The sequence below is a fragment of the Megalopta genalis genome, chromosome 4 (genome assembly GCF_051020955.1).
Source record: "Megalopta genalis isolate 19385.01 chromosome 4, iyMegGena1_principal, whole genome shotgun sequence".
Lineage (NCBI taxonomy): Eukaryota > Metazoa > Arthropoda > Insecta > Hymenoptera > Halictidae > Megalopta > Megalopta genalis.
The window spans coordinates 32,410,412-32,429,270 of record NC_135016.1 but is presented as its reverse complement, the minus strand read 5'-3'; the positions used below and the strand labels follow the sequence as shown (position 1 = coordinate 32,429,270).

General features: G+C 37.6%; 2 protein-coding genes across 8 annotated transcripts in view; both read left to right on the top strand.

Moving 5' to 3' along the window:
- The window catches only part of LOC117227948 (lateral signaling target protein 2 homolog), a 72,936-nt gene extending 62,882 nt beyond the window's left edge, over positions 1-10,054 (top strand). For 2 of the 7 annotated variants that reach the window (XM_076520993.1, XM_033483507.2), the window contains exon 7: positions 3-10,054. The gene's annotated coding sequence lies outside the window, so the exon portion shown is untranslated. The remainder of the gene's footprint in view (positions 1-2) is intronic. The other 5 variants (XR_013033154.1, XR_004492199.2, XR_013033153.1 and 2 more) reach the window with 5 other exon arrangements.
- Positions 10,055-10,205: 151 nt separating this feature from the next.
- LOC117227944 (uncharacterized) overlaps positions 10,206-18,859 on the top strand; it is a 35,651-nt gene continuing 26,997 nt past the window's right edge. Inside the window, exons 1-4 of the mRNA XM_033483499.2 lie at positions 10,206-11,195; positions 13,097-13,183; positions 14,206-14,334; positions 14,815-15,047. Coding sequence (XP_033339390.2) covers positions 11,163-11,195; positions 13,097-13,183; positions 14,206-14,334; positions 14,815-15,047 — 482 coding nt within the window. The 5' untranslated portion in view covers positions 10,206-11,162. The remainder of the gene's footprint in view (positions 11,196-13,096; positions 13,184-14,205; positions 14,335-14,814; positions 15,048-18,859) is intronic.

Genomic DNA, 18,859 nt, shown 5'->3' with positions numbered 1-18,859 from the left:
AGTAGGGACACAGTGTTTCGATGGTCGATCCTTGAAAGGGAACTACGTCAGATGTTGCATCGATATTAAAATATATTAAACTGCTTGAGTTACAAAGGAAGTTGTATGTCATTCGCTTGAATAATTGCAAATTGGCAAGGATAGTGACATTAAAGATATTCATAAATAGGTATGTGAAATATGTTTACGTATCAGAAGAGGGAGTTAAGCAGAAATTTGTTTCTTGTGTTAATAATTCACTAGTGTTGTTCATGAAATGGAATGCATAAAAAGTTGTGACATACAAATACAAACTTAGCGATGTTTCTTTTTATTTCTTCCCAGATATAGTTTTCAAAATGGTAAATGAGAGCGAATATGTCAAGTGAATGACTCCTCTATTTTATTTATGAGCCTTATAACTTCAAACTGTTATTCTCGCAAACTAATTTAACATCTGGCAAACTTCCCTTGGAGATAAAACGTTACGCAGATGTAGTTACACATGTACGTGTATATACGCGCGTGCCGAGTATATTAAAATTCGACAGTACCGTGTTGTTTCGATTTTTCATTGACGTTTTTTGGTTGTTTTATTATTGTACGACATTTAATGGAGAAATTATTAATGTCGAAAAATATTTCTTTAAAGAGAATTTATTATATCTAGTCGATGATTAAACTTGTTGACCCTTCGACGAGTATAATAAAAATCGTTTCTTTTCAAATAATGAAGCTTGATAAAAGTCGAAACAACATGGATTACTGGTTAAATCGTTCTTTACGTTGATTTCTATACTTGCACGCACCTAAAATTAAATACGTCGGCGACGATCGTAACTATTTTTACACGCCGTTATCGAACGATTTTTATCCTAGCTGAATTCCAAAAAGAGTTGTATCATAGTTTGAATTCTTCGAATCTTGATCTTGTATTTCGGAAAAAAAGAACAAAAGATTGAAAAGAAGAGACGCAGTTGTCGTTTAAGATACACAATATCATTGTACAGATTATTCCTTATATTGTATATCGATTTCGCCCTTATCTTTTTTATCCTCTTCATCGACGTTCCGTTTAGATTTTATCTTCCCCCCCTAGGTGTGTTTGGTTACTACGAGCGCTCGAGTTTCCGATTTTGTAGTCCCGTGCTTTGTTAACGCGAGGATCGATTTCTTTATACAGCTGGTACCATCAAATGTAGACGAAACTAAAAATAAACCTCGTAATTCGCTTTAGTTTCTCCGTGTGGTCGTGTTTTCACGTTACATTCCTTTTTGTGATAAAAATTACCTTTTGCTCTTTTATTAGCAGAGGTGATGGATGTTGAGTTCAAATGAATGATCAATAGTTTTAGGGCTTACCGCATCAATGATTTGATAAAAAAGACTTTCTTAGGATGCGTTCTCTTTTTGAATATTAGAGATATTTTACATGATTACAAAAACGAAGGAGTGACTAATTCGTTAAAAATATTTAGTTACACAGGATGAGTTACCGTATAGGGCTGGAATCTGAAATTCGTTTTCTCGGGTATTGAAAAACCTTTTGTTTTTATTTTAATAACATGTAGTTTCACTTAGGAAAATGTTGGAATATTTATCTATTCAAAAGAAATATTTTACTACATAATATAGAGTTGTATCGTTTCATGAAGAAAACGTTGTAACATTTCATGTTCCAGTCTCGGGTGATTCACCTTGTATATTGATTTTCCCATACTCATGCATAGTGTGCATTCTGCTTGTGTTGCTTCATGTCTATGTTTATGGTGCGTACTGTATAAACGCGACTCGTGTTCTCCATTGGCTCGATCGTTTTGTAAAAAGAAGGTCGAAGAAGATCGTCGTAGACTTAATAATGTAAACTGAATAGCTGCGAGAGTCAAGGGACGTTTCGTTGTAAAATAGAGATACATTGTATTTATATATACACATACATATACACACATACATACATATGTATTTAATTTTGGAATATACTCTTTTTAGGTGAAGCGCAAGAATCTTAAATAAGATAGTAAAACAAAAACGACAAAAAAAGTGAAAGAAAGAACGAAAATTCGAAAGGAGGGGATGCATCGTAGACTGAGAGACAAATCCTTGCGCCGAGTTGGACTTTAAACTATATCAACCGCTCGCTCAGCGATAGTGATCCAAGTGATTTCTAAATTTTTAATATAATAAACTAGCGAGAAGAGTTGCGAGTAGTCAAAGTGTGATTGTACTATAATCGTGACCATCGATTCGACGAAACGTTTATAAAGGGTGTGTCTGAAATGAAAAGGAACATTGAACAATTGCCATGTTTTCCCGTTTTCGAGAACATTGGATTTGAATATTCAAGTATGCTCGATGCCGATTCAATTAACCGATGGCAAGCACAAGATCTCAAGTCGAATTTTCAAAACCGATCGTCTCGAAAATTAAATCTGTTTAGAACAAATTTTATTTTCTATTTTCCATTTAGTTTTGTATGAAAAATTACCAGCCCTTCTTTAACGCTACACAATTTCAGATGCACCCTCTATTGCGAGTGTCCTAATTTATCTTTCGCATTCAGCGAATACCGAGGAAACGTATTTGCTTCTGTTCCAAGAGACGTTGTTGCTCGGCTTTTCCCCTGCTCAGAAACACAAAGTAGTTCTTTGTAGTATACCTAGTTTGGACCTGCAGTTAATTGACGACAATATGTTCGTCGTCTAACAAACGAGGAGACTAAATCGTCGATTATTCACAAAAAGGTAGCCTCGACGATGACCTTCGGATATGCTGTCAACGTCCCGAGTAACTTTGTTTATATCTTTTCAACTACAGCCGAGCGACGGTTATATAAAGTAACGTTATTTAGGACGTTGCTTCGATAACATATTTAAAGGTCGTCGAAATAAGTGTGACATGCCTCCTTGTCAATAACCATGCGCTGGCAAATCGGAACACCGTTCTGGAAGCTTGTGAACTGCGATTTTTAAGAGGTGTCCTGCGATCCGATTGATCTGTGCAGCATCCACTCGCAGAGGCACGTTACTATCGCTTGTGCCAAATTTTCGTGACAATAAGTTCCCAGCTGGTTACGCGGTTTTCCGCGCGTACAATTTAGGGGAGTCTACGTGATCTCTTCGGTATCGTAGTTCGGATACACAAAACATAGATCAGCCCTGCAGATGCTATATCAGTTCTCCAACGTATACGGGGAATTCCCATGAGCTCTTGATTGTATAATGATCGTTGTACTAAATATCCTTCTCTGTATCTGACTGGGTCTGAATCATGTATCTCGAGATTAAGGCCATCGAGACCCAAGATCGGAACATTGAGCTGAACTGTCTGCTGTCAACAGCTCTCTCCTGAGAAGGTTGCGATGTTGCCGCTTTGACATAGCTATCCTTGCACATCTTACGTATATCTTGTGTCCATTGAGGACTGCAACTCTGCCAGACGTCGACATCAGAGCCAGCTCGTCGGCGGTCTGTACATTGCCCCAATCCATCTCTTCTCGCGGACGACATAGGGGACAGGCTCACCAGCCTGCCATGTTCTTCACTGTGTCAAGAAACTTGATGCACGATTACATGCTCAAAGATGTCGTCTTCTCCACCGTTGGCATCGCTTATACCATAGTCTATAATCGCAGAAAAAAAAAAGTTCACTCGCACACATCTGACACAAAATTGTGCATCGCTCTCAAGCTATGGGATTCGCACAGAGCTAGGAGATGACCATACGAAGGCGCTGTCAGTTACGATATAGCTTAAATTTATCTTTCCAATGAACTGAATTCCGTCATATGCTAGAGATTACTTTCCTTGTTATGAATTCCGAAAAAGGTACGACTCCCACTTTTACGCCACGCTAGCTTTTTCTCTCTGTTTCAGAGGCGAGGAACATGAGGCTGTAAACTGTTTGTTAGAGTAACTTCGAGAAGATACAAAATTCTAAGGTTTTCACTCGTCAGAGGTTCTGGGGTAAGTGCCGTGCGGTCTGACAAGATCTTGTTATCAAAATGTGCCCTTTTTTTTTCTCCCTACTCCATGACCAAAGATCTTGCAAGAAAAATATTTTTATTCTCGAGGCAGTACAACTTTATCAATGAGTTTTGAATTCATCGTGCAAGAGGCTTCCGGTTTATGAATCAGGATCGATAGTTTATTTTCTTACACTCCCTTCCATGACCGCACGTGGCCTAACACCCTACCATAAATCCTTGATCGACGAATCCAATTTGATTTAAAGGACGCTGACACTAATAGACAATTCCAATCATGGAGTATCCTATAAACTCTGTCCAGGATTAGCATTGCGAACTTCTGTCTCCACGTTTCGAATTCAAGTGGTTTTATAAAGCTCTTTCTTGCTTCAGAATTTGATGTACAATAAGGGAAACGAGGAATCATCAACGATAGTAAAATTGACAAAATTTCGAAAGTTCTGTAAAATATCCTTTTTATATGTAACGCATTACATATTTGAATTATTGTCGATGATACATGATACAAATCAATAATGTTGTTGTATACTGGTTTCAATTTTATGGCAGAATGTGATCATGTAATCAATTTAATTTCAACTTTCTATTTGCACAATATAAAACTACGACTGCCAATAATTATCGATAAGTTAGTTGTTGTCACATGCTGTCATTGTCTTGTTCCATAGATATTAATGTTCTCGAATCAATCCTACAACATTAGCTGACTTTAATTAGCGTTAAGATTTTCATTGCGGTATCAAAATTTATATAAGCTACGATCTTAAGATAAAATCTTGTATTAATTAGAAGTATAGATCGATTCTACTCTTTTCAGTGATTTCGGTGTAACAGTGTATCATTACATTGTTTAACGTGTACGGAGACCACAATATCTGGAAATGTTCTCAACATCCGATGTCAAGCGATCTCTAATTATTTTGAATAATGCTGTAAGAAAACTTGTAAATAACACTGAAAATTGCATCATTTTTCTGTACTTCAAAGTAGTTTGATACATTCTCCTGAATTAATATTTCGTTCATGTATTGTCTAATATTAGGGTAGAGCGAGGTATAGTTAATATGTATATTTCCAAGTGATCAAAATACATGGACGTGAAGAACTAGTAATAATTGTAATCTCGAGGTAATAGCGTTGTACCAATGAATTCAATGATTACTCTGTACGGATTCGGTAATATTACCATCGTTAGTCACGACTGTTTACATTGATCACATCGGGCGTCTGTCATACTTCAATGTTAATCCGAAATTTAACCGATTCTACAATGTTAATCCTGCTGACTAGATAAAAATCACAAAGCTTCGACAGATTCTCACACATACGAGCTCATGGTTTTCCCATCGGATAAAATCGCGTACACTGTAAACAATAATTTTAAGACGCATACGTCGGCCCATTCTTTCATTTTACAAGTGTCAACGAGTCCCCCATCTGTATATATGTACCGAAACACCCTGTATAAAACTCTATGGAGTAATCAACTGGCTGGTGGCTTCGACGGAAGCGGTCCGAAGTCAGCGTAAAATTATCTCTAAAAACGAAAAAAAAAATAATAATAATGAAAAACTATTACTGAGTGTTTGTCAATGTGGATCATCGTGTCCGTCGACTGTCCGCAGGCGTTCATAGCAAGTGGAAATATGTAGTTCGAAGCGCACGAAATGCGTTCACCGTCTTCGAAAACGATATCGGCGTACAATTTCCTTACCGAGCTGTAGAACAGGACCGCGTGTGCGACGACGCTTCTAGAGCGGGTAAGAGGCGGTCTAGGAGAAACAACGTTAACTTGGCGTTAAAAATTTCACATTCCGTTGCATCGGTGTCGGCGTGATACAGTCAATAATATCTGCGCGAGAAACCTATAAAAACATGGAGCAGCAACGGTGTTTGCCATTGTTGTTCGACGATTCGAAGCGATTCAGCGATTAGAAAGGGGTCAGGGAATAAATCGTCCGGCGAATAATTTTCGATCTAGTGGCTCAAGTTATGCCTTCGATACCGATCGAGGCGTGTCCGAGACGCGCGATCTGCTCGCAGGTCTTTTGAACATTGAAGGATGCGTATCGCGGAAAACGCTTCCGCGGCCTGGTAGGACTGTCAAACTAAAGACTTCTCTAAGGACATACATACATACATACATACGTTCTCTTAAGAAGCACATCGATATTAGGGAGTGTCGCGGAAAATACGAACTAAGCTTAGGATGAGAGTTATTTTTTACACGCAATCGATGCCTTGCTCTAGCATATTGTGCTTTCTATCTTTTACGTAAACGACCCTTCGCACTCGAGCTTACGAGTCGTAGGTATTCACATTGATTACTCTTCTGTTAATTCATCGTAATATCGGGGCTTGGAAGCTGCTTTTAAAATGCATTTAAGATCCTTGCGTGGAACCTTCGTCTCGAATAACTGTTACGGAGAATTCCGAAGTTTCCAATATCGAAGCAATTTCAAGCCCCGGCCAAGTACCATTTTTTCGTCCGTTGACCAGAGGGGATCGTCTTCAAGGAATAAAGTTGATCCTCGTATACCCCCCAAAGAAACATTTGCCCGTTTTCTATTTTAGATATTGTAAAATTTTGTATTTCTTTACGATTGTCCTGCAATCCGAATGCGTTCGTTTCAAATGTCAAATTACCAATAAACGTATATATTAAACCCTCTTCTTATTGTGCTGGGTCAATTCTGACACATGCATAAACTGTTAGAACGTAGAGCACGTATCGGTATACTCGAAATGAAAGAATTCATTGGATATACTACAGACAATTCATTTGAAATAGTTACGCGAGTAATGATGAAACGATGTCTTATTTTTAGAATTACAAAATGACAGGTGTTGTACAGTACAGTTTATCATTGTGTTTAGCTGGACTTTATTAGACGGAGTCCGACTGTAATATACAAAATAAAAAGAAATCGTACAGTTTAGTGGGCCACGAGTAAAACTAAAAGTGACAAACAAACAAAAAATCAACAAGTTTCGAGACACAACGTAGGTATACACATTCAAAAAATCATTAGCTGTTCATACCGGGTCCAATAAAAGGATCAACATCGATCTCGACGAAGAGAGTTCAAAGATAATGCGAAAGAAAATGAATACTTTCAAATTTAAATGGATCTAGCAATGGCTGCCATGAAAATTAATAATCGAAATTAAAAAAAAAAAGAAAAAAGAGACATCATTTTAGCATACTGTTCTACACATATTAAACGAAAAGAAAAATGTAAGACAAACCGCAGTTCTCTTAAAATTGACGATGCGTACCCATTCAACCCTTTGCCTTACAATAGATTAAGACGTCGAACACGAAGTTCACACACACACACACACACACACATTTGAAGGTCTCTTTAAAATCGAGATAAAAATTCTTTTCATAGAGTATCGATATTTAGCTATAAATGTAGAGCGACACCGCGTAAACATAAATTTCCTTCTGCGAAAATCACGGACGACAAACGAGTCCTAAGCTAAGACAGAATCGGGCAAGGAACGAAGACGATCCCGTCGGACTGGTGGAATGAAAATAAATGGTATGATTCGATCCGTGAAAACGAGAATGTCCCATCGATGCATAGAGATCGCTGCAACCTTTTAGGGCACGCAGATATCCCGTTGGTCCTCGATTTGGTCTTTCGTAGAGTGTTTCGTACGCGAGGGTCGACCAATCGGACCCGCCTGACAGTTTCACGTGCTCTTTCTTCCAATTCTGCGCGCGTATATCGTTCCAATGTAATAGCAACCAGGAGTTCCCCTGTGCCTAAATGTTGCAGGCTAGTCTGTGCGTCGAAAAACGTGCGATGGGATGAGTTAAGAGCGAAAGAGAGAGAAAGAGAGAGAGAGAGAGAGAGAGAGAGTGAGAGCGAACCAGATGGGAAAAACGAAATACGAGAGTGAGAGACGACGAGACGAAAAAAAAAGTGATCCCCAGCGGTAGGGTGCGCGTTCAGAGTCGATGTCGCAGCGAACGCGATCTGCCAATTAGTTAGGAAATTCCAACTACGAGGAGAGAGAAGAGTACCTCAGAATTATTTTTGTATTATTTGCCCAGGTGTATGTGTATAAGCGTCGGCGACGCGGCACGCGTTCAAGATGGCATCCCGCACAAAGACCCGGACCCCTCGCCATTTTGGGAAACGGGTCCTCCTTGGCATCGAGTAGCAGGTTTCGTTGCGCCGAGTGCAAACAATAAGTAATCCATTATTCGATCCATTTTATTGATCCGTTCGATCGTTTCGTTCGTCCGTAAAAACTACCTGCCTTTCTATTCGTATTGTTTCAACCCCTGCAAAGGGTCGAAAAGTAAATCTCTGAATAACGTTCGCGATACGAAGACTGTGTCTAGAGCTTCAGGTCTTTCAGATTGAATTTATAGTAACTGTTAGAGTCAAGACTGCCATCGCTGTAAGTAACGTTTCATTCATCTTCGTTCTCCGTAGGAAATAATAATCGTGTACACTCGAGTGTAACGGTAGAATCGTTAGCGTATCTCCGAATTGTTCGATGGTTTGGATGCAGCGATTACAGTAATGTCTCTCTAAATGACGCCCGGATCGCGCACAAAAGTGGACAATTTGGGAAGAGGAGATACGATTGTTCGAGCCTTGCGGTTTATTTTTATAGTTATAAATTGTCCACAATTATAAAAACGAGCCGCAGGGCTCGCACAATCGTAACTCCTCTTCTCAAATTATCCATTTTAGTGGACAATCTGAGCGTCGGTAAGGGAGACATTACTGTAATTGTTCACCTATTAGAATCAACAGGATCGAAGTTTCTCAAACCGATGTCGGAATGTTCCGCTGCCAAACGTTCTCTTTACGTGCCGTAGAAAGATAGTTGCATCCCATAGGAATATCCTAGAAAGATCGTTAAGAAGGCTTATCGGAAGACTATACGAAAACAGCCAAATCGTTTTTTTAAAACCTGTCACCTCCACGTGGGACTTGCTCGCGAGACTTCCTCATTTTATCGTTCGACCTTCATCGATACGAAATGACCCTCGTTCTTCATATTTAATTTATAGATTTCACAACCGAGTATAATTGTAAGTAACTCGAAGAGCCGATCTTTCGTCGGACCGGCACAAGCATGGTTCTTCATTTCCAAGAAACGATTACGAAGTAGGGAGAAACACGCATATTGCCACGATTTCCTACGTACTTTTTTTCGGAAATGCGAGCGGTTGTTGAAGAGATCGGAGAAACAGAGCGTCGTCGACGAAATGAAAATGTCGTTAAATTGCACAAAAAAAATATACAAACAAACTTGAAGTTGTGTCTAGCTTCGGCAGCCTTCACTGCTATTTGTAACGCCGTCACGACAAAGTGTACAATTTAATTTTAGTTTAACATATGGATCTGTTGTACGTAGTTAACGTTTGTAATTGTTCTTCGATCCGCCATGCTGGTTAAAATTCGCCATTTTCTGTTTCACGCGTCGGTAGATTGTTCCTCTGTTTCTCGAAGATACGAGACAAAGAAAACGTCGAAGCGTGAAACGAGAATGAATAAAGTCATGAATATTTTGTGCTCTCGGGGAACGCATGGGGTTTCGGTAAACGGGCTTCAAAATTTATCCAAGTTTATCGTTCGCTCTGTACGGCTAAGAAAAAATAATAAATAAATAGTGGATTACTTATCCTGCTCGATGAAAGCGTTGTTAGATACAACGAAGGATCCAACTTGAACGCTGGCTTCGTAACTCGGAAAATCGCCGTTAGCGTGTGTATGCAACAAAGAAAAACTGAGACGGAGAGATATGAGTATTTGGGATATTGAAGCGCGAGAGCATGTCTCAAACGATATTCCGATACCGTGGACTTTCGGTTACGGAGAGACTGAGATGCGAAATGTAAATAAAGTTTGTTATTCAAGGTGTTTTAAGAGGTGTTGTTGTTCAATGCTGATGCATAGGCCTCTTTTTCCGTACTACGAACGACTCCAGGTATTGTAAGATAGAGCTTAAGAGGAACTTAGTGGGGAGAATTAATATATGAATAAGTGTTACAATGTAAAATGTTAATATGTATATGAACGATGGCAATTTTATTAATACAATGATATTTTCGTTCAATATGGTGCCTTCTATGACCGCCGATCTTATCTTTATCGAACTACTCCCTTGGGAAGAAGCACGTTAAAACTTTGCTTAAGGAATATTACTCGTGATCGGATTTTAAGATTTTTAGATTTTAAATCGCTTTATCTCCCGCGAGAATCGTAAAACTTCTAATGGTTCAAATTAAAGCTGAAGATCGTACTTCGCGATTAAATTGTTTAGGCTTGCAGAAGAATTCGAGACAATGTCGGAAAGTTTCGGTCGATCGCTCGGAGGAAAATGATTGGTCTTAAGAGATTGTCCGTGGGAATTTTTGAACTTTTGAGTGCTCAAATTGAAACTGCAAGATCCCACTTGACGATGAAATGATCAATGTTTGCATAAAAATTCGAGATCATGTCGAAAAATAGAAAAATCCCTATCAATAGCTTCGGGAGAAATGATTGAATCTTAAAGAGATTACTTCAAATCGATTTTAAAATATATTTTCGTGGGAATTTTTGAACTTTTGAGTGCTGAAATTAAAGCCGAAAGGTTGTAATTTGTGACAAAGTGAGGTTTGTAGGAAAATTCGGAATCGTGCTGAAAATGCAATTAAACGCTCAAAATACTACAAAGTATAATACTATATCTTTCAGTTTCTACCATGTTCCTTACATGTGTCAATGTTTGCAAAGAACTTCAGCAGGTGTACTATAACAATCTCTATGAATGTATTGATTCCTCACCTGAGGCTATCGAAGAATCTCTTCACAATGTGCTTCCATGGTTACTAGTCAACAAGAGAAATTGCAATAGTCTCGGCACATTCCTTCGCGCACCGTTGTTTTTACCACTTGCTGTAGATTTTTCGTTTCATAGTTTCAACATAATAACCCTAGAATTTTTTATTTCGTTCGATCAAATTTCTTCACAGTTTTAAGCATCTTGGCCTTTCGATATTTATGCGTCTTAGCTTCGTTAAACGATTTGCCCTGATTTATGTAACATTGCAAGAGAGATTGATAATAAAATTTTTTTTTTTCTTAAATTGCATATAATTTGTTCCTTATTAATTGCGTTTGTGCAACTGGTGACTTGCTTTGATTTCACAAAGTTTCTGTAAACACCTCAAACCACCATCATGATGGACATGGAGATGAATGCTGGCTTGGACGTAAGTACATAATATAAAGTGTTCATATAAAAAATAATCAATAAATAAATGAGACACTTTATTTTACATTTCAGCAGACAATTTCCTAGTCTGATCATATATTTCCTAGTAGCTTTATGTATATTTAATACAGCAATTACACGCAACAGTTAAATTATCAGTTCAAGTATATCTTAATCATTTCATAATCTTTTATTAGTTACCAATAAAATACTTTTATGCGTCCAATGTGAAGACTACCGTTGCCTTATTCATATCGATTAATAATTAATCGATGACCGTGTTTTGTTTTCGATCTTTGATGTAACGATGAACCACACTCTGATGACGTTTATTATATTATACTAATAAACGAATATGATCGCCATAATTTTATTATGTTAATTTATCGTTCCCGGCGGTATTATAAGAACAATGGATGACGATAACGTAGAAAAACAAGACGGGCCAGAGAAGTTAAACGATGTTATTATTTCTATTGAATTATTTCAAGTATCTGTAACCTAACCGCGTCACTAATACCGATACAACATTTTTATGGAAAAAAAGAGCGACACATAATACGAGCAAAAACGAAGTTACATAAGAATTTCGAAGCACTGAAACTTGAAAAAAAAGATCGCATAAACTGACGATCCAGTACGCGGACGACATCAGTAAAAAGAAAATTGCAGATGGAATTGCCGTCCTTCGATGAGTAGTATTGTTATTATTATTATTTATTGTCGTATTGTATTATTCATTCTCATTTCTTCGAAGAAATGATTATGATCGACGAACTACCAATAATTGCAGCTATGAAGAAAATAATACGGCAAGGGATCGAGCAATAAATAAGTATAATAAATAAATATAATAAGTAAACTTAAGTACTTAATATACTTAATATACACTTAGTATACTGAAATATACTTAATATATAATACTTAGTATACTTAAATATACTTGATACACTTAGTATACTGAAATATACTTAATATATAATATACTTAGTATACTGAAATATACTTGATATATAATATACTTAGTATACTTAAATATACTTGATACACTTAGTATACTTAAATATACTTAATATACTTAGTATACTTAAATATACTTAATATATAATACTTAGTATACTTAAATATACTTAATATACTTAGTATACTTAAGTATGCTTATAAGTATACTTAAATATACTTAAGTATGCTTATAAGTATAATAAGTATAAATAAATAAGTATAATAAATAAGTAATTCTCTCCAATTGTCTCTCAGCTTGCAAACAAAAAATGACAATTTGGGAAGAGGAGATACCATTATTCGAGCCTTGTGGCTCGTTTCTATAGTTGCCGATTGTCAACAATCGTAAAAAGGAACCGCGAGGCTCGAATAATGGTATCTCTTCTTCCCAAATTGTCCATTTTCGTTTACAAGCTGAGGGACAATTGGAGAGAATTTACTGTACCATGCCGGGCGGATCTGTCAGACAATTATCTTCGCTAACAATGTCGTCCGAGATCAAACAAGTCGAAACAACCTCCGTGCGAGCACAAAATAAAAACGGAGGGCCAGTCGATGATCGCATAAAAAGTTTCTGCCGCAGGATAACGCGGCAATAACGAGGTCACCGATATCTAGTCGATCTCGTGGGCCGTCGAAGAAAGAGAAAAGAAAAACGTTGCTCTCCCGGAGTTTCGTGGGATGCCAGGGGAATGCGGGTAGTTTATTAGGGGTGCCGGCAGAGCCGGAGTCGCGAAAAAATTGCTCGTAAATTTCATGGGCCCTTATCAGGGCCGTGACGCGATTAATATCGGACAGGCCGACGGTCAGTGGCGCGGCTAGGTAGCAATGATCGTGAAAAAGTAACGAAGGAGATAGGAGGGATATCCGTCAGCGTGACGGAATGACACGTTACAGGATGAGGGGAGCGAGCTGAGCGAGGCGACTTCGGAGGGGAGCTCGGTAAGCAGCACCTTCTGCGCCCTGGAGAAGGATTACGAGAAGGTGAGGGGTGTTGCCGCCGACACGGGGAAATGTTTTTCATTATGGTGAACGAAATCCCTGATACATCTTCCACGATGCCATTTCCGTATCGAGATTCCAAGTAATCGGGAGGCTTTCAAGCTCTTAACCAGAGGGAACATTATTAGATCGTCATTTGTATTCTACCTTCGCTGTTCCATTTCCTTATTTATCGATCTTATGATCTCCGAGGGTTTCATCTCAGGACTGGACAATGGATCTTTATAGGCATTGATTCAATTCGTACCATTCTATCGATCGATCACTTAATTTCTTCATCTGTTAAGCTTTTGTACTCGAAGCCACTTTAACCCTAATTCCAAAATAGTTTTTCTGATTTAGGGTAGTAGAAACGGTTACTGTGGGGGGTGACCAATTGCTGTGTCCTTGGTTTGCTTTTTGGCATAATTTACTTTATATTTATCGAATAAACATATCAAATTTTTATATTCTTTTATTTGGTTATTTCTGCTAATCTTTTTCTGCTAGTCTTACTTTTGTTAATCTTTGTACAAAAATGTTGTTGGATTGGAAATTAATTGGGATGATAGAAATATTTAAAAATGTCGTTTTTTTAACATTTTTATCCGACAACTCGTATACGTGCTGAAAATTTCACGGAAATCGATTTCAATATACTTCTTACTTCTTATATATAATAAATAATATATATATATATTATTCTTATTATTATTATTATCTATCTATCTATCTATATTCTTATCTTTATTATTATTCTTATTATTATTCTTACTTCTTATATATACTTATTGCTTCATACTTGCAGTTTAATTAGTAGTCTTATTAAAACACTTACGCTATCTTTTCTCCGATATTTTCGATTTTGTTTATGGATTTCTACTGCTATATCTTCATGATAAAGCGATAGTTTGCTAATGTCCTGTTATCCAGTTCGCCGGAGTTCGAGAACTGCATTTATTAATTACCGATATCGAGAAATCGGTAAATATCGATCAATGGTAGTTCATTATTAAATTTTTTAGGTCTTGAGAGATATGAAAAGCATCGACGCATTGGCCCCGTATTTGAACGAGTACACCAGACTCTTCGAGTCTCTGTACAAAGCGCATCGAGTGGAAAAGGAGCTATTGGAAAAATGCACCCAATTGGAGGTACAATTAATGCACGTTTTAATTAATTTATATCTTGCTGGTTCGAAGCTTCCACACGAAAGGTAGAACAATGCAAGTAAATCAACGTGTTTAATCGATTTCGATTTTCTTCGACGCGCATCGCAGAGTTATCTTTTTTTTAACGTGTCCTAAAAGTTTCTCGTAATACGTTATTTCAATGGAATTAAAATATTGCACGATATCGGAATCGATTCGCGCAATCGGTAAAATAACATCAAAGTTTCTCTCCAATTTGAATCCATATTTTCGAAGATAATACTACTAAATTAAAATCGTTGTAATAATATTCGAATGAAAATAATCTCCTGGAAGTTCGACTTCCTTTGCGATCGGTCTTAGTAATAATTAAGATAATCCGGTTTTACGTAAACTGAAACGGAAGATAATTTTCGCACTTGTAGTGATTTCTATAAAAAAAAAAAACGTTGACAACTGTTTGTAGACGTGCTGTGATTTCAGACCGAGGTCCAGGAGTCCAAGGCCCTTGCGGAGGGCTACACGGAAACGATTGCGAACAACAACGAGGAGATCGAGAAGCTGAAACTGGAAGTGGTGAACACGATAAAGCGCGCCGATGCCGCTCACACGCGCGAGCTGAACGCGCAGGAGATGATAGAGAACTTGCGGCTGAATGTCGCGCAACTGAATCAGGAAATCGAGCTAAAGAACAGACAGATCTCCTCCATCGAAGAGTGAGTTTTCTTGTGAATTTACAAAGGTCTCCCAAAAATCACTCGCGATTGGGAAATGAGGGATTCCTCGGGTTATTCGAAGAAACCTTTTCCTTAGCGAAAATGCAATCCGCGACTTTGTTTACGCGTTATTAACGAAAAACAGTGAACAATAAGAGACAGGATCGGTTAGCGCGAGGAGGTCGAGCCAATGATTGTAACTGGGCTTCGTCCACTCATTGGTGTCCTACAGATATAGCCACGTAGGCTCGTTTTTCGACTATAATTAATTTTATAATTATAATCATTATTTATATATATAAATTATTATATATTAATATATTAATAACTATATATAATATATTGAAATATATTAAATAATAATAATAATAAATATATAAATATATAAAATATGTAATATTTATGTATATAATATATTGATTATAATTATAATAAGACATATTAAATTGTCTTATCCATTTATTTCGTTTATTTTCAACTAAAAAAAAATAATGCCCTATTCGATAAATATAACGTTAATTATGCCGGGGAACGAATCAAAAGCACAGCAAATGGTCACCTCACGGGAACCGGATTCACTGGCCTAGTTAATTATTTCTTTCACAACCGGTGAATAGTCGTTTTCAAGATTCCAGTGTCAGAGAGAACCACACGGTTCGGTTCTTTATCGCGTTAATCAAACACGAGGCAACGAATAGGTGAGATATTTACGGATTACACAGAGACCCAGACGCCTTTAGCGAACCCGTCGGATCAAACGTTTCAAGGATCCTGTTAGAAATCCTTCAAAGCCACAATTCCCTGTCGCCTAGACGAAGCCCGATGTGACCGCGGCGTGTTTTCGAGCTGTTCGCGGATTTAATTTCCATCAAAAGCGTTCGGGGGGTCTTCGGATTAACTCGATTCTATGTTATCGGCGGTTTGCCGTTCGCCGAACGTGTGCATGCATGCATGTTTGCCGGATATGCAAATCAAAGTCTATCGGCGGCGGATAATATGCGGGTCGTTTTTACAAACCCCTGTTTCGGTATTTGACACCGACGCTGAGTTACCGTCATGGAATTCGAAAGGAAACGAGTTTTATCGTCGTGTCGATTCTTTTCGAACGTTTTCAAAAAATCGTTGAGAACCACAACAAAAGACTAGTGGCTAATATCTGTCTTTATTTAATTTATCTTTGTATTTATTCGGTACATATTCGTTCGTGTTTTGCAACTACTTTTTTTCGTCGATCAGGTATTGCTTTACAAAACATCGAAGTGACGAGAGAGGAAGATCAACCCTTCCAGTGCAGACTAAAATGAGAGTGTAGAATAAGAAATATCTATTTTTCATATTATTTGTATGGCTATTATACGAATGTTATACAGATTACAATTAATTATATTTTCATTATATTCGTGTTATAAATTATACGAAGATCACGGCAGATCGGATTTTTCATAAATATTACAAATAATAAACAATGTTAAATAGGTATCAAAACCTTGTCAAAAGGTGCTGTTATATTTTTCTTTCGACATTTTTATTTTTTCAATAGTAGAAAAATTAATTAACCGCAAGGGCTACTAATTCATTTGTGTATACCTGATGGACTCAATCCCAACTTCGAAGTTTTGCATTGATACATATTAATACAGCCTACTGAATCACGATTTACATAAAGTATTAATAAACTGCGGGTTTCATGCATTAATGACAAAAATTACTAGATCAAATATAAAACTAAAAAATATTGAAAGAATTTCAGAATATTTTTACATTATGTACAATTTATTGGAACGACTAAAAGAGAAAAAGTATTTCCACCAAGTTTTCGCGTTTCTTACAATTAACTCGGATAACTTTTATTTTGCATCCAGACTGGCAATCTCGTTATTAACCCTTCCGCGGGTTATATTATAATATATTTATTATAGTAAAACATTTACTATATATTAATAATATATTTATTAATATATTTATAATTATATTATATATATATAATAATGTTCTTATAATATAATATTATACATAATTATATATATTATATTTAATATATTATAAATAATATTAAATTAATATAACAATTAATAATAATAATATAATAAGTAAATAATTATAAATAATATATTAAATATAATATATATATAATTATGTATAATATTATATTATTATATTATTATAATAATAAAATATTATATATATATAATCTATTATTATATTATAATATAACTTCCACTGAACGGAGCGCTGCGACATCACTGCACGCTACGCGACGCCGATCGTCAGCAGGAGTCGGTACTCCACGGCGGTCGGCGGAGAACCCAAGGGTATTTATAAGGGTATGTATAAATAAAGGGTATTCCAGGGTATTTAAAACGTTTTAGCATGCGCTTTTTAATTTACAGTATGAGAGGAAATAACATTATGCAATATAATGCATTTTATGGAAAGTCACTATAGTAGACCGAAAGGGTTAACAAGCTGTTACATAATTATACAGCCACGGGTATCTAAGGACAAATTGCAAAAGCGATCGTTGGTTGCCATATGCACTGGGCCGGAAGCGTGAGCGAGTGCGATGGCAGGTTCGTGAAGAATATCTCGTCGTGCTCTAAATCGTGTCAGTCTGTACACGACGTTTTCCGTTATCAGGGTAAACGGCGTCGTCATCGGGACGCCATTCGTGTGTATACATCGTGATCGCATTGAGGCTACAAGGATGTCGAGTCTAATCCCTGGAGGAGAGAAGCGTGCCCGATAGACCGGCGTTCTCTGTTCAGTCAACACGATCGGCTCGCAATTCCGTTCTAACATGATCGTAGCTTGTGGCATAGTAGCTCATAAAGATGTTGTGCTTCGTTTCCCTCGGTGTTGCCGCTACAGAGGACTGCCGAGGAGCGAGTCCCTTCAACTTTCGTCCATCCTTCTCTACAAAATACCTAAAATAAACCGCTGACGGACCACCAACAGCCTCCTTTGTAATCGCATTTAATACTATCATGTTTCACTCGTTTCACTCCCTGCAATCTCTGTTCTTTGCTTCGCTTCTGTTCTCGTCCGCTTCGCTTACATTTTTAAACGCTTGTTGCAATTACCGTACCGAGTACACAGAGAAATTGGTCGAAGAGCTTCGGTGTGTATTTAATGCAGATCGTCTCTTATTCGTTACTTTGACAAGTACCAAACTGCTGTATTTTTGTATTGGAAAAGTATTTGATAAATGTGAAGTTCGTATGAGATTTTAACCTCTTAGGCACGACGCGCCGCTATAGTGGCTCACTTTAGTAGCTCACTCGCTCACCGTTTGAATTAAATAATCCTCTTCATATGCATTGTTTCACATTTATTTTGTCTTCACATCGATTTACAACAGTGTTAACACTATGCAAAGTAACACAAAGTAAAACACCTTCGCAAAGTATTGCCTGACGACCGGCGACACCACAGTGGTGTCGCGGGTAAAGTATCGTTCGGCGGCCGGCAACACTGCAATGGTGTCGTGCGCACGGTATGGCCCAGTGGCAGACGACAACACTTTTGCATCCTTTGCATTCTCTTGATGATCTGTGGAGTTCTGTTGTTGCTTTTGTTCCGTACCGTCTCGGTACAGTACAGGGTGTCCCAAAAATGTCTCCCAATCCGAAAGTGGCGGGTTCTTTAGGTCATTTGAAGCAACTTCTTCCTTTACAAAAATTGTCTCCGAAGCACCGTTAACGAGTTATTAACGCCAATGAAAGGCGAGCTCAGCTGGCGCTAGGCGGCCAAGCCAACAGCGCCAGCGGTCGATTGGCTCGGTCGCCTCGCGCCAGCTGAGCTCGCCTCACATT